Source organism: Camellia sinensis, chromosome 13, assembly GCF_055761805.1.
Source record: "Camellia sinensis isolate YWXY chromosome 13, ASM5576180v1, whole genome shotgun sequence".
In the NCBI taxonomy this organism is placed as follows: domain Eukaryota; kingdom Viridiplantae; phylum Streptophyta; class Magnoliopsida; order Ericales; family Theaceae; genus Camellia; species Camellia sinensis.
This window is the reverse complement of record NC_138973.1, coordinates 56,575,366-56,592,899: the sequence shown is the minus strand read 5'-3', so window position 1 is coordinate 56,592,899 and position 17,534 is coordinate 56,575,366. Positions and strand designations below refer to the sequence as shown.

The 17,534-nt window shown below is 31.6% G+C and overlaps 1 protein-coding gene across 13 annotated transcripts in view; it reads right to left on the bottom strand.

Moving 5' to 3' along the window:
- Positions 1-13,329: 13,329 nt before the first annotated feature.
- Positions 13,330-17,534, bottom strand: part of LOC114274138 (putative enoyl-CoA hydratase 2, mitochondrial) — a 30,113-nt gene continuing 25,908 nt past the window's right edge. For 12 of the 13 annotated variants that reach the window (XR_014348879.1, XR_014348878.1, XR_014348877.1 and 9 more), the window contains one exon: positions 15,116-16,213. Coding sequence is in view for 10 of the 13 variants with exons in the window: in XM_082902263.1 (XP_082758389.1) it covers positions 16,116-16,213 (98 nt within the window). In the remaining 3 variants the exon portion in view is untranslated. Of the gene's footprint in view, positions 13,789-15,115; positions 16,214-17,534 lie in introns of those variants that run through there. The other variant, XM_082902256.1, reaches the window with a different exon arrangement.

The window sequence follows — 17,534 nt, the reverse complement described above, 5'->3', positions numbered from 1 at the left end:
TTGGTCTCTATGATTCTGGCTAGCCAAAATCGAGTTCATCTAAGCCTAAGATTCATTCAATCTTTGACCTAGAACATTGACCTGGTTCAAGCAATCACAATCTGACCTGTGTATTTGAATTGAAGCTTAGTTTGAAGCTTTAATCTAATTTGCGTCTGTTAAGAAACCAAGGACTTCATCGCAAAATTGATCCGATTCGACAATCAACCCGAATTCAAGCTTCTAGAACTCGCGATTACGAACTGGAGTCCTTCGCGATCTGACCTTGGGTTCTCTCTTGTGACTCGTTGTTCTCTGAGTCAACTTCGATGAGAACTTTGGATTTCAAGTTCTAATTGGAATTGCGATTTCAGTTTGCATCTGGCTTAAAGGTTGCAAACTCTAAGTTCGAACGACTTGCAGATCGACTTCGCTAACTGAATCGAAATCAGACTTGTATTTGCTATCTTGCAGCGAAATTAGACTCAATTTGAAGCTTCTATTGCAATTTGAAGATCCATCGAGTTCGCAATGACCACGTGGAGAAGAGTGCGGATGGAGTTGTTTGGTTATACATATTTTTTTAAACACAGATTTGAGTTTTGAATATATGTATATATATATATATATATATTTGTGTGTATGAGTGTTGTTGAACACATGTATTCTTTTCATTGAGATTTGTGATTGTTGATCGAGTTTTAGAAGTTTTTCTTCTCAATTAGATATGTTGATTTGTTGATTAATTTGTTTTATTTTTGTTTGTTTGTTTGTTTTTTATTTATTTTTGTTATTTTTTTATCTAATTTCATTTGACAGAACCAGAGTAAAATTTTACTCTGGTTCTATTGCTCTTTTTTTTTCATTTGACAGAACCAGAGTAAAATTTTACTATTATACAGAGTAAAATTTTACTTTTGTGTAGAGTCTAACATTTTACTCATTTTTCAGAGTAAAATTTTACTTTTATACATAGTAAAATTTTACTTTTGTGTAGAGTCTAACATTTTACTAGTTTTTCAGAATAAAATTTTACTTTTATACATAGTAAAATTTTACTTTTAGTTTCAGAGTATAACATTTTACTCTTATTCAGAGTAAAATTTTACTTTTATACATAGTAAAATTTTACTTTCATACAGAGTAAAATTTTACTTTTAGTTTCAGAATGTAAAATTTTATTTTTATACAGAGTAAAATTTTACTTTCATACAGAATAAAATTTTACTTTTAGTTTCAGAATGTAAAATTTTACTTTCATACAGAGTAAAATTTTACTTTCATCCAGAGTAAAATTTTACTTTTAGTTTCAGAATGTAAAATTTTACTTTTATACAGAGTAAAATTTTACTTTCATACAGAATAAAATTTTACTTTCATACACAGTAAAATTTTACTCTGAAATATATAGTGAAGATGACTTAATAGAAGAGCTGATAGATATGAGGGTAATATAGTAAAAGAAACAAGTTTTAAAATATTAGGGGGTTTTGAAAGTACTTATATAATTCTTGTCCTTTTGAAAGACAAATTAGATAGTGAGGGGGCTATCACCAAATCCCCTATAGTGAAAAGCCATTTAGAGGTATCACTATTGTTTTTGGTAGAGACTTTCGACAAATTTTACCAATTACAACCAAAGGAGTCATTGAGGAAATTGTTAATGTATTATTGAGACACTCTATTCTGTGAAAGGATGTACATGTTTTGTCTTTAGAATTGAACATGCGCTTGAATCACAAGGATAGTGGAAATGTTAATTTTGGAAAATTGCTAAGCTTTTGATTTGATGAAATGCGTAGGCACTATTATGCTTATGATTGATTTTACTTTTATTTATTTATTTGTAGATTAGGACCAATCCACAAAAAATTATTAATCTTTCATGAATAATACACAAATGTCAAGACTTGAAGGAATTAATCTCTACAATTTATCCACAATTGGATGTGGTAGATAAATCGATCCCAACCTTTTTAACTGAACGTATAATTCTTTCTACTCAAAATGATGATGTAAGTACTATCAATATTGTTGCATTGAATTTTTTTCCAAGAAACATCTATACTTATCTTGCTGCAGATAAAATGTCTGAAAATGATGAAATTGATCCAAGCAATACAAATAGAATACCTAATGAGTATTTAAATTCATTAGATCTTATTGGCCTACCAACTTTTAAGATAGAGTTGAAAGTGGGTTATTTTATAACATTGTTAAGAAACATTACACCCAATGATGGGCTATATAATGGTACAAGATTGATGGTTACTAATTGCAACACTCGCATAATTGAAGCTCAAATTTTAATTGGGAAAAAGTTTGGTAATTTGGCATTCATATCAAGAGTATCCTTGACACCGTCTTCTTCAAAAATGCCTTTCCAAATGTCAAGACGTCAATTCCCCATTCAATTGGCATACACCCTAACCATTAATAAATCTCAAGATAATTTGTGAAATTTATTGGGGTTGATTTGCACACTCTAATGTTTAGTCATGGGCAATTATATGTGGCGCTATCTAAATGCACATCGTTTGATCATATAAATGTTCTTCTTCCAAAAGATGGCCCGGATTCTATCATAAATATTGTTTATCTTGAAGTTTTGTTATGTTACTTGTGGATCCAAGCAATTTTTAGCAAAGGGTACATTTACTTAATAAGCTTATTTCTGCTAATTATATAAACTTTCAAATATAATATTTAATGAACATGCGAACTTTTGTAGGATTGGGTTGAAAAAAATATGGATTCACAAGAATGAATTTCAAAGAAATGCTAGATACAGCCCACTCTTTGTAAAAATACATATTTTGACCCATTTATTGTTCGAATCTTTTTTTATTTTATTTTATAAGGTTTGACTTTAATTTTTATTTTTATTTTTTGAAATGACAAAGCACTGGCCGATGTGCATTATTTGTTGTTTAATTTTTATTCTTATTTTTTTGGATTGTAGAGCACTAGCTAGTGTGTATTATTTGTTGTTTAATTTTTGTAGTGCCCCCAAATAATTAACATATAAAGATCCTGATTTAATCATTTTCAGTTAAATAATCATGAAACTTCTGACATTATTATACTAGTAAAATCTTTAAACTTGTATTTCTTGATATACGAGAGATGTAAACAAGGTGTCCACATACAATACATATTCCATGTTCTCTAAGGTATAAATCTATAGCATGTGAGACAAATAGAAGTAAAGAACAAATTACAAAATAAAGTCTCTTGTGCTACAAGTTCCAAGGTTGAAGTGTAACGCCTTGAAGAAATAACACAATATAGACTCAATAACTTCCAATTACATTATCTTGTTTCCAAATCAATAACTTCCATTGCTTAATGTATACAGAAAATAAAACCTTAATATTGACATCATCATCAAATCTCCAACATTTGTATTCATTAAACTCAAGAGATTTACAAAAAAATATTTCACATGCGGTTATACATTCAACATTCCTAGAATATGAATATATAGCATGTGGCATAATATGTCAAGTACAATTCAATGCCCTCAAGGGCTACAATTTCCAAGGCTTATGCCAATTACACAAAATAAATGCTTTTCAAATCCATAGATGTAAAGCCCTTAGCTTGTCAAAATAATTACAACAAAAGGAAAAGAGCCTTGTGCTCTCAAAATACATTCCACACATTTAACTCGGCGGGATTAATACATCTTTTTCTGCACAAAATCCCATAAGGTAAGCACAAAGCCAAGTAGGATGATCTTAACAAAGTATATACATTTTATACAGTCTCCTAAGATGAATGCACATGTCATGTCATGCTCAAAAATATATATCTCTATCGTTTGAAACTTTTATGCCCAATGCAATTTGAAGATATAATAATTCAATAACATCAATGTAGTTCAAGGGGTGGTAAATACAACTTAGGTAATCTCTAGATTGGTGTCTGCAAGTAGGCATAACAAGCACTACCAATCCTCACATTACCAGTTGCTAACCGAAAGGCACGTGATACCTCCTCTGCTCGTGTTTTGGCTCTTTCACCATAGACACTCAAGTCAACTTAACCAATACCAACTACACCCCCTATTCGGACTTACCAATGTATTTATCCAAAACAAATCAAAATGATCTTATTTCACAAAACAATTCATTTCTCAAAGCAATAATCTTCCAATGCAAGATTCAAAACCAATTGCAACAATAATTAAATGGAATGGCAATGCAAGACTTAACAATGCATTAATATGGTTTCATTTTCAATTTCCATCACATAATCTCCCATTATGATCAACTTTCACATCTCTTATCAATGCAACATCATAATACATTTTCTAAGAGATAATATAACAATAACATCATTCATGCATTCTCCACATATTAATCATCATTCTTAAAATTTGGTCTTTCCAAGACAAACAAGCTATTCATCAAGCTTCCCACATCAACAATTCTCATTTTTCTCATGAATTTCCTCATTTGATACAACTATAGAATTTTCTTTCATCATTTACTCACATAACAATTTATCAAACATAAATTTCACAGTATCTCAACTTTTTTTTTTCTTCCAAAATCTCCAAATTTTTGGGTTTTCACCGAAACTAGGTTTTTTATTCCATTTTTGAAAAGATTTTTCTCCAATAACACCCACACTATAGAACATAGCTCATATTCTCAAAAGCTTTGGGAAAGAAGTGAAAATCTACTTCTAACATCATCTAGGGTTCATCAATCCAAAATCATGATCCAAACATGTAAGAAATACTCCAAATAAGCATAGACTTGAAAAAACATATATATAACTCAAAGATTATCCCCATCTCAAGCTTGGAAGAGAAAGGAGATGAAAACCCTAAAGTTCAACGTTGATGAAAACTCAATTCGATCGGTGTAATTCGTCGCTCTCTTCGATTTGGTGTAAAAAGCCCTCTCAAATTCTTGAAGATTTTTGCTAAATCTTAGAGAGAAGTTTGGATTTTGGTGTATTTGTAGAGAGAAGGAAGAGAAAATATGAGTATAGAGAGAGAGAGAGAGAGAGAGAGAAGTGAAAAAGTGGGTCAAACACGTTTTTTGCATCAGTTTTGTGGAAAATAGCACAAGATTTGAGACAGACACATCGAAATCCGCACGAGCTGTTTGAATTCTAGACGAGCGGAATCCCAATCTACACAAGCGGATTCTGATGCCTCTACGAGCAGATTGCTCCAGAGAAATCCCAAAATTTTCACAAAAAATCCACTCAAGCAGAACCCAAATTCGCACAAGCGATGTTGCCCAGAAATTTCCCAGCACACTATGTGTGATTCCACTCAAGCGGTTGCCCAATCCGCATGAGCGGTTTTGCCTAGAAAATTCAGAATTTGATTTCACATCCCAAAACAAGTTTCAATGCTCAAAACTCAAAATTTTTAACCCGAAGAAGTTAAGAGAGGTTAAGTAAGAGTAGAAAAAAATCTCAACGACCCAAAACGATAAACAAAATGCCAAAAGTAATGCACACTATCTTACTACGCAATACCGGTCAAGTCCAAGACTCGAGACATCACATTAAGCTCGGTTATAAATAAATGATTTACAAACCCATACACATAAGCCCTTGGCTTGTCAAAAATATAACGAATAAACAAAAGAGCCTTCTGCTCACAAAACATCCACTCACCTTCACTAATGCGGAAACACCACATCATTTCCTACACAAATCCACTAGAGGTGAGCACAAAACCCAGTACAAAGATCTTAACCAAATATATGTTTTAAACAATCTTATAAATATGCATGCAATGCCATATCACGCTCCAAAAATCATGAGTTTTTATCTCTTTGAAATCTCGTGCCAATTTTATATATATCAATGTAATAAGAGTATAATATGAGTAGTGAGTACGACTCTGATAATCCCTAGATTGGTATTTGCAAATAGGTCTCTCAAGACTCTACCAAACCCACTTTGTCGGCTTCTAACCGGAAGGCACGTAGTACTACCCTACGTTTATTTTCGTTCTTTCACCCCGAACACTCAAGCCAACTTAATTTTCAGTCTACACTCCTATTCGGACTTGCCACCATATTTACTCCAAAACAATTCAAGTTTCAAATGCCATCTCAAAGCAGTGACTCCATCTTTCCAAAATCGTTACTTTAATAAGACATTATTAAAAAACCATGTAATGAACGAAATGGAAATGGAATTACGTATACAGATTCTCAATAAAAAATTCCCAAATTTTCAACATTTCTCAATATTAATACAATGTTCAACATTTCTCAAATTTATCTTAATCACCGATATTTCTCGAATATCATTCAACAATATATGTATGTGACATATGACAATCTTCCATGTTCATAATTAATATCAAATGTTCATAATCCAAGCATGTATCAATCATGCTATCCATGACACTTTCTCAACCACAAAAACTTATCCATCTTATGGATATCTCAACAACATATCAACATGTGAAAGTAAATCATTTTTCTCAATGAAAACCCAACATTTGCTTTAGTTTTTCCCAAAATCCACTTTTCCTCAAATTCCAAAATCTAGGATTTTTCTCAAAAACGAATTTCTCTCATTTTCAAATGATATTTTCCTCAATAAGCTTCCAAGATTCTCATAAGTTCATGAAACAAGTCAATTTGGACAAAAACATGAGTGATGTCACATTTTCAAGTATTTCCAAAACCCAACAATACAAAACTCTACTCATTATACCATAGATTTGTCAAAGAATAGCTAGACATATAACTTAAAAAACTCCCTACCTCAAGTTTAGAGAGGAAAGATGTGAAAAAGCCCTAGAATCAACAGTGTTGAAATTCAATATCCACTGCACAAATTGTAGCCCTTAATGAGCTCTCTAAAAAGTTCCAAAGCACTAGGATCAAAATTCTAATGGGTTTGGAGAAACCAAGAAGTAAATGAAGTTTGGTGAGAGTGAATGAAGAGAGAAAGGGGAGAAATGTGTTTTAGAGAGAGAGAGAGAAAAATGAAGGAAACGAGATACACTTAGCCCAAGGAGAAGAAAAAGAGAAATAATTTCATACACAAACACTCCCACATGTAAGGGACCCAATCTGCACGTGCGGCCACCTCTTTCTGCACATGCGGCGAACCACTCACCCGTGAACCCCTTGGCACCTACCCTTATTTCAGTATGCAACTTACAAAAATCACCCTTCACCTCACGTACGGCATACATTCCAGCATATGCGATGCCTCCCATCCACATGCGGCTCAAACCCCCGCACATGTAGTTTTGTTTATCGATTCTAGTTCACAAGTTGACATAAATTCTCCAACCACGGCTTCGACTCCGCACCCAAAACAAGAAAGGCTCAACTCTAAAAACAAATTAGGATATCAACACAAGAAAGCTTTCGAAAGTGGTGAATTCGCATAGTCAATGAGGCCTCGGATTGAAATCAAGAGCCCGAAATTATGAAATTAAACGAAATTGAAGTAAAGATAAAGTTATGACATACCCGGGACCTCACAATTTTTATTCTTATGTTTTGGGATTACAGAGCATTGGTTGGTGTGCATTATTATTATTTTTTTATATTGAATAGCATTAGCTGGTGTGTATTGTTTGATGTGTTGAGGTTTCTGTAGCATTTTTTGGTAGCAAATGTATAATGGATACGAAATGTTTATGACTGAGTTAAATATAGAACGTTTTAAAAGTGTTTTTTTTTTAGGCAATCATATAATAAAACTAAAATGTATGCTTTAGTTTTGTGAAGAATACCTTTAGGCACGGATTATTCCTAGTACATATATGTGCCATCTTCCTAACCCCAATTTTCTTTTGTTTTCGTCCCAAAATTTTACATCAAATGTACCTTCAATAAAATTTGACTTCTTGTAATCAAGGATTATAATAAACTTAAAAAATTTAAATTCTTGAACACATCCATTTTTCTTGTGATACATGCACATGAATTAGTTCGATTTGGGTTACTATTGAACCCATAGCAAAATTAATCTTAGTGGGATTCTTCAAATTTAGATGGCCAACTAAATCACATCAAATCAAACCAAATTGAAATAGCCGTTGGGATGGTTAAGTCACACTTCATTGTATGCTTGGCCCATAAAGTTGCAAGCCCAATACTTTGATAGAGCATTGGCGCTCTTCAAGAGAACAGAGAAATGAATGTTATTTATGCATAACAACAAGTTTAGGGATACAGAACCAATCATAAATAATACGAGTGGAAAATTTTGAATAAAACAGTATTCTCACCATCTTATATATATGATCAAAATTATTTTTTGTCTTCGCTTAATGTATGTGTCTTTCGGCGCATTTCTTCATTGGGTTAGTTAATGCAAATTTAATTTGTAAGCTTGAACATAAAATAATAAATATTGTACCAGTGAGCTTCTTTATAATGGACACCTCCTTGCATTTTGTAGGAATTTTATAATGAGAGAAATTGTTATGTTAGAGAGAGTTGAGGTTTAATCATTCAAACTCTAGTAGTGTCAATTTGCTATAACCAATTAGGAAGACATAGAATCGAACATTAAGTTTGTTGCCTCCAAGCATTTGACTCTATATGTGAGATGGGAGGACTACAAGTATCAGAGGGATTAGTTAAGACGAAACTCTAAATACTCTCGTGAGTAAAATAAAATAATTGCTAGGAATGGATAAAATCGTTCTTCTAAATTTCATTATAAAATATTAACTTTGGGATAATTTCCGTGTATCTTGCAAAAAATTAATTGGCAATACCTGAGGTTGCCAAACAATATCACCATATACAAATTGTTAGTTTAATTATAAAACATTTATAGGCAAAATCATTGTAGCACATGTCTTAGTATGCCATCTAAAGTATAAGGTTTGGCTTAGTAGTTCAATATTACTTAATTGCAAAGAAATGTGGAAAACTTATTAGCATTCATCAGTTTGTAAATATTATGTACAATACTAAACTTCCAATATGTATACAATTGTTGATAATTTGTCACCTAAGTAGAACCTTTAACCTAGTAGTTGAAATGTGATAAATGTAGCATTATTAGTTTGTTTGGTTTAGTTTTTAAAATTGTGATTTTTTTAAATTCTTTTTTGTGATTTTTTTTTTTTTTTTTTTCCATATTTTGGTCTCTCTTTGTATACACTAGTGGTGGTCCATATGCCTTGCACATGGAATTTAAATTTTATTTTAAACATTGTAATAATATTTTGATTGATGTTGTAGTTGTTTAAAATAACAAATTTAAAGATTAAAATCGTCTTTTACTGATGTATATTGCTTTTATCTAGTGAAGGAACTTTATTCTCACCTAATTCCTTCATATGTTATTTTTGAAAAAAATAAAATAAAATAAAAATTGAAGACTCATTTTCTCTCTCTTTATTTTGATAAGGTCAAATCTTATACTTATTATATTTCTATATATATAATTTAAATGCATGTAATCTAGAGAGACAACTAAAAAGTTAAATATTTATGAAGAAATTTTTTAAAGAATCACTAATAAAAAATAAAAAATAAATGTCCCAGTTTTTTTATTTTTTCTAGTAAACATTTTTTAAAAATTTTCATAAATATTTTACTTTTTTAAATACACATAATCTAGATTAGCTTCAGCAAAAAAATATATATATATACAAAAAATTAAAAAACTCAAAAAGTATTTGAGTTGTAATACCAATTATGAAAAATGTTATGGATCCCAAATAAATTATCAAATTTTCTACCAAACCTTCCACATAGGTGTGGGACCTACACAAATCAAATGTGTGTAGGTCTCACACTTATGTGAGAGGTTTAGTAGAAAATTTAATAATTTATTTGGGGTCCCTAACATAACTTATGTCTTATATTTCAAATTCAATTTCTTAATTAATGTTCATAAATAATTACATTAATTATAATTTAATGAGTGTCTAAATATGTATAACCTACAATTATACATATTTAGACACTCATTAAATTATAATTAATGTAATTATTTACTAGCATTAAATAGTAAGAAATTTAAATACAATAACATTATTTCTATGGAAAATGCTAGAGGTCCTAAATTTTCTACCAAATAAATGACCAAATGTCTCACATGGGTGTGGAGCCCACAAAATTGCGGACCCCACACCCATGTGAGACATTTGGTCATTTGTTTGGTAGAAAATTTAGTATCCCTATCATTACTCTATTTCTATACATAATGATTTGACTAAATGTAAAATAGTCAATTGAAACAAAACACTCATAAATATAGGGCCAAATAGAAAATGATGGTGTTACATGTATCAATTAGTATACCAACATTAATTATGACATTATGATTGACCCCACTCATTATACAAATTATAAATACCACAAACTCTTAAATTATGTCACATCATCAATTAGTACACTAGTTAGTACACTAATTGGTATATATAACATTATTCAATACAAAATGAAACACATATTTCTTACAAAAAGTGAGTCCCACATCATGTAGACCCCACCCTGGTAAGACATGTGTAGCTCATTTTGTGTTTTATTTGTATTCCTTGCATTATTGAATGACAATTATTTATAAAAATGATATTGCCAGACATTTTTATAATAATTTTTATATAAATTTTTTTTGTACCGATAAAGTTTCCCTGAATTATACATCTACCACATTTCTACATCATATTATTTGAGTTGTAATACCAATCAATGTCTTATGGAAAATACTATGGATCTCAAATAAATTACTAAATTTTTTACCAAACCTCTCACATAGGTGTGGGATCCAAACAAATCGCATGTGTGTGGATTCCACACCCATGTGAAAGGTTTGGTAGAAAATTTAATAATTTATTTGGGATCCCTAATATAACTTATGTCTTATATTTCAAATTCAATTTCTTAATTAATGTTCGTAAATAATTACATTAATTATAATTTAATGAGTGTCTAGACACTCATTAAATTATAATTAATGTAATTATTTACGAACATTAAATAAGAAATTTAAATACAATAACATTATTTCTATACATAATGATTTGACTGAATGTAAAGTAGTCAATTGAAACAAAACACTCATAAATATAGGACCAAATACAAAATGGTGATCCTACATGCACCAATTAGTATACCAGTATTAATTATGACATTATGATTGACTCCACTCATTATACAAATTACAAATATCAAAAATCTCTTAAATTGTGTCACATCATCAATTAGTACATTAGTTAGTACACTAATTGGTAGATATAGTATTGTTCAATACAAAATGAAACACATATTTCTTACAAAAAGTGAATCCCACATGTGAGTCCCACATCATGCAGACCCCACCCCTAGTAAGACATGTGTAGTTCATTCTGGCCATGTTTGTTTGGGCGGACTGGATTAACATTCCCATGACTAATAGTCCTAGGACTACGAATCCGTTGGATTATGTATCCGATCTTAACTAATAGTCAAGCTTAAAATAATTAATCCCTACTTTAATTGTTTAACCAAACATCGGATTAATAATTTTATTGGACTATTAGTCCAATCCCAAGCTCATGTCCACCCAAACAAACATGACCTCTGTGTTTGATTTGTGTTCCCAACATTAGTAGATGACAATTATTTACAAAAATAATATTGTCACACCATTCTTATAATAATTTTCATATAAATTTTTTTGTATCAATAAAGTTTCCCTGACATTATACATCTACCGCATTTCTACATCATTTATGCTTACGTCAACACAATATTGATGTTATAGATCCACCCAATATAAATCTCCAATGCACTGCTTAGACCAACACATCAGATAATAAAATGATAGAAATACATGGTCAAGCTTGTGGAGACTTGAGCATTAATGAAATCAATATTGTTAGACATCAATGCTATATGTATAAAAAATCGAAAAATGCTTGAGATCCTATTTTTTTAAGACCTCTATAAATTTTTTTAGATTTTCATTATTGATGTATGCATGAAACCCACTCATGTATGTGTGGGGGCTCACATCATTAATGGTGAAAATCTAAAGTGAGTTGTAAGAGTCTCCAAAAAATAGAAGTCTCACTCATGTGAGAACTTTTGTGCATTTAATGCACATATTTTCTATGTAAATAGTATTTCTCATCCACTTTACTGCTAACAATTAAACAAATATATCATATAATAAGGTAAAATGATGGTAATATATGATCAAACTTGTGGAGATTTAAGCATTAATGAAACAAAAATGTTAAAGACTTCAAAAATTTTACCAAATGTCTCACATGAGTGTGAATTCTACACTCATGTGAGACATTTAATAAAAATTTTAATAAAATTTTTAGAGTCTCTAGCATTACTCTTAATGAAATCAATATTGTTAAATCAACAATGTAACAAACCCTCAAAAAACACAATCCCCACTCACCATGATTGGTCCAGGAAAGAAAGAAAAACAAAAACAAAAACAAAAAAAAAAACACATGATTAATTCACATCATTTTGAGAGTTATGAAAGTCCCCAACTTTGGAGGTCCCAAACATTTTTCATTGTTAAATAGGCATGCTACATAAAATATGAGCACAACATGCACAAAAGCTCTCACATAATGGTGCACATGTGAAACTCGCCTTAATGTGAAAATTATGTGCATTTTATACGTAAATTTTCTATGTAAATAATATTTCTCATTGTCCAGCAATGTTCTTAAAATTTCTTTACAATAAAAAGAAAACCTTAATTTTCAAAATAGAGAGCTATTTATTAAATACTCCAACAATGATCTCTAATATAATTTATAAGATGTAGACTGAGTTTTTACTTAGAGAGCAAAAATCAAACACCTTATAATAGAGCGTGAGATAACGAATTTGTAACGTAAATTTTAAAATTTCAGCTGTCTACTATAACTAAGGAGGAAAAATCGAGAGATTATTGAAGATGCTTTTACGAATATAATTGTGTATTCAGAATGGTTAAAATTTATAAGCCATTGGCTATATTCATGGATCTCTTTTGACATAATTGGTTTCGTGTGAATTTTATTTTTGCTTTTAGTTTAACCTTTAAGAACGATTAGACTTAAATTTCATCGTCTTCCTTTTTTTTTCTTTTTCTTTTTCTTTTTTTAACTCCAATTTTAGAACTCAAACTTTAATTTCTCCAAGTTAGGTCATAACATTAAATTTTATGTAGAATAAATTTTTCTATAATAGTCTACAATTCAACTAATAGTTTGAATAATATGATGGCCCTATTGCCAAGGTAATTTTGTGTTTCCACAAAACTATCCCGGATTACATATTTCCTAATGACCCTTAAAAGATTAAAAAGATTTATTCACAATAAATTGTCATAAAATAAACACAACACCGCATACAGATACATAAGAAAACACAAGGATAACCTATAATGTGGTATAATGCAAAGTTGCTACTACCTCAATTCTAAATATATGTGGATGTGAATATATATACATAAATCATTTTCCACTCAAGTTCTATGGTCTAGGCTTTGGATTTGGCCTCGGCCACCATCAATGGATCCTCTATATGAAGTCGTTAAATTGTGGTTGGCAAGGTCGACAATGATGGCTACAAAGAGATATAGCGACATTATGGTTGGCAAAGTGGACAATGATGGCTCCAAAGAGAATCAAGAGAGCAATACTGACTGCCATTAAAGGCTGGAGTACTAGCCGAAGATGGTTCTTCCTCTTAGACCACCATTAACAGTCATTTTCAAAGCAAGGTTTTCACTCAAAAACGAGGAAAAATCACTAAATTGGAAACATCAAACGTTTCAGGTAGAACTACTTGTCTCATTTTCTAAAGCTAATTTTGGGGCCCTTAATATGAATGAAAATCCTTAAACCTGCCAATGAGTAAACATATACTGAGCCAAATACAGATACAGAACAATAAAAAGGAATTAATAGCACAAAAAAATGAACCAAATACAAAAACAATAAAATTGCAAAAAAGAAACACAGAAAAATGACCAGTTACAAAAGATGTCCACGGAGATCTCCAGTATCACCTCATCCAAGATAAAGCAAGTACCTTAAAATTGAACTCAAAGAAAAGCATGCAGTGAACTCTAGAGAGTATGTTATAAGAAATCTACAATTCGGGATGATGCAGCCAGTTCACATTTTAGTATAACAAAAATTTCATATTTACTTGAAATGAAAAAAAAAACTGAACTTGAAGAAAAGCATGCAGTTGAACTCTAGAGACTACCAGCTGTCAATGCAATATATCTTATAAGAAATCTACGGTTTGGGATTATGTAGCAAGTTCACATTTTAACAGAACAACATTATATATTAACTTGAAATGAAAAATTGAACTCAAAGAAAAGCATGAAGTTGAACTCTAGGGAGTACAAGAAGCCTTCAAAGCAATATCTTATAAGAAATCTACAATTTGGGATTATATGACAAGTTCACATACAGCATGACAAATCAAGTACATACTACCCATTATGATGTCCAAAGAAGTAGATCATATTAGAGTGCTGCAAAATCAAAAGAACACATTGTAATATGCATTTGAGTATTTTCATTGTAGTATGGCCCTGGCTACTCATTCAAGAACCCCTTCCCTCATATCCAGATCACCCAGATCGTAACATGAACTCAAATGAAGATTCAACAATCAAGTACCACAGCAATGTTCATCGCAGGTAAATGTTGATAGCATAAAGCAAACACAAACTAAAAGCACAGGCTATAACACGAGCTGACCAAAAGAAGCAAGGCTTAGATTAACAGATCCTAAACACAATCTTCCTAGAGCTGGAGAGCCCCTTCCCTTGCCTTTTCTAGCCTCTCCTTCCTCGCCTGCTTAGATCTTGTTTTAGTGATTCTTCCTCTTTTTTATGTTTTTTTTTTTTTTGTGTTAAAACAGTGATCGATTTTTCATTTGCCCAACTTTATTGGGCAGTTTGCTACTTTCAAGGGCTGAAATTGTTGTAATTTCGCAAGTTATTAGGTTTAAATAATCTTTTCCAAAAATTATGTGCATCTCATGAAGTTTTTGGTAAACATAGAAATATAATAAAAGAAAGATTTGGTTCTACTTCATTCATCCAATTTGGAATTCCCCTTCATGTAAACTTGTATGTCAAACAATTAACAAATAATGTTTCAATATAGGCACATTCACTTGTGACAAAATAGGCATTGAGATAATGATGATTATGCAAGAGAAATAGAAACATTCTTCTGATAAAATAGGCATTAAGGTTGACTTACATGATCTCACTCGATTAGACACATCTACCACTTAGGAATAGAAAAAGAAAACTAGACTCCGATAGACATTTATTACTAGAACACCTTGAAAGGGTGATAGTTTGGTGTTTTCAGCTACTAGACACCACAATAGAGAGTTCACACTCCATTTCCATTTCCATTTCCGCCGCCCACCTTGATCTCTACACCAAAAAGTTTAAACCCCTTTTTCATCTCGTTTCCCCCCCTTTCATCCTCACCATCTTGATCTTCAAAATCACATTGCAGATCAGGCTGCAGGCCCACATGACTTCCAAGTAACCCACCACTTGTTCCACTGTCATTACACTCTACACCAATTATAGAAGCCAGTTTCCCCTCTCGAGGACCATAAAAGATAACAACGTCCTTTGGCTTCAATCTTGCCTCCTTAACAAATTCTTTCCAGCCTTTTGTAATCACAAAACTCTGATTACTTTTCCAAAAACAATACGTAAAGTTCCATGTCTTGAAACCTTTATCCTTTAACCTTATTGGGATGCCCACCGCCTGACGTTTATTTGAAATGCCCTGTGCATGAATGTTTCTCACAGGAGGGAAATGCACGACAGCATATTTTTTCGGAATGACAAGCCTGTTCAGCCCACTGACATCGCTTGGTGTCAGTTTTTTGCGAAAGAGTTCTTGGCAAGAGATCTCCCTGTCATTCAACAGGTGTCTTGCTTCACTGCCCTCCCCAGTACACCAAACCATTTTGGAATTCAAGGATTTGGAAGATCTCTTCTTTTTTTTCTTTTTTTTGAAAAATGATTTGGAAGATCTCTTCAACAGAGTGAAGGGATCAAAAGCCCTATTCTTGCACTATCAGATTAGTTGTTGAGAAGTTACAGCAGGGCTGTCAAGCTTCACCTTGATACAACAACACCACAAACCTTAGCTGTGTCACTCTGCAGCATAAAGTTCCCTAGACAAAGATCCGAGGCACATTTCTGCTGCAGAACACCCTTAAATCTCCGTGGGGGAACAACCAAGGCATCCCTTTGTTACTTTGACTGGCATGAGCTGTATTCAGTATCGAAATAGACTCATGAGGCAAAACAAAGAACCGCTCTCAATTTAAAGAAGGCAAGTGGGGTTAATTTGGTGTTTTTTAAAGTGCACAACCAGGATAGGAGACAATTATGAGAAATCTAAGCTAATGAGATTTACAAAATAGAAAATTAAAGCCAGTCAATAAAAGCCTGTTCCCACCATCATCAAATTTGTAACCACAAAGCATTGTTGTCAAATCGCAAATCGAATCATGAATGGTTTTGCTAAATAATAAATTGTTTCACAAGATTTATTTTATTTAATATGATATACAATTCTATATATTTATATATATATATATATATATATATAATATATAAGGTGTTTAAAATAAAGCAAATTATCAATATGACTAAATTATATACATGTATATATATATATATAAAATTACATATATCAATATAACTAATTAATCTCTTCTATATATCTTCATAGTTCGGCAAAAATGACCTCATTTCATACATTATGTAAGCAAAAATAGAAATAGAACTGAATCGTAGAGAATTGCAACAAATCGTAGTGAATCATAAATTGAATTGTACAATTCACTCAATTTCCAATTCAACAGTACGATTCGAATCGTTTTTTATGATACTCATATCGAATCGCGAATCGTACAATTCTAACAACCATGTCTATCCCTAGAAGGAAGAGCAGAACACTTTCAAAATGCAACAACTCCCAACCTTTAATATTGATAACAACTAGGCGTTAATTCACTTAGCTATGCAATGGGGCCATAGATTGTCATAATACGAGGTAATTAATTAAACGGTTAAAAACTCATCTTTTCATAATTGATATGATAACTAATATGGAAAAAAGATGAATTTAAATCAATTATAATTTTTATGTTATGTTCAAGGTTGGTACTAAATAAATGCAATTTGAGTTTGTCTATAGTTGGCTGGTTACACTTAATTTCTAGAAAACTTGGATTATCACACCAACCTATGAAGCATAGAGATGGACACGGGACACAAGACACGAATATGACGCAATACAGGCATGTCGACACGATAAACTTTGAAAAAGTACGGACGCGGTATCGACACACCACAAATAATTACATATTAATATTATATTATGTAGTTATATACTAAGAAGCACCGGCACTTCTACCAAGGAAGCATGTCGTGTCTGACACGATACTCCTTAGACACTCCTAAAAACGTATCCGGCACTTCTTCAACATTTCCTAATTAAAAAATCAAATTCATAACATCTAACTCTTCTACAACACTTTGCGAATATGATGAATCCCTTTATTATAACAATATTCTCCATTCTT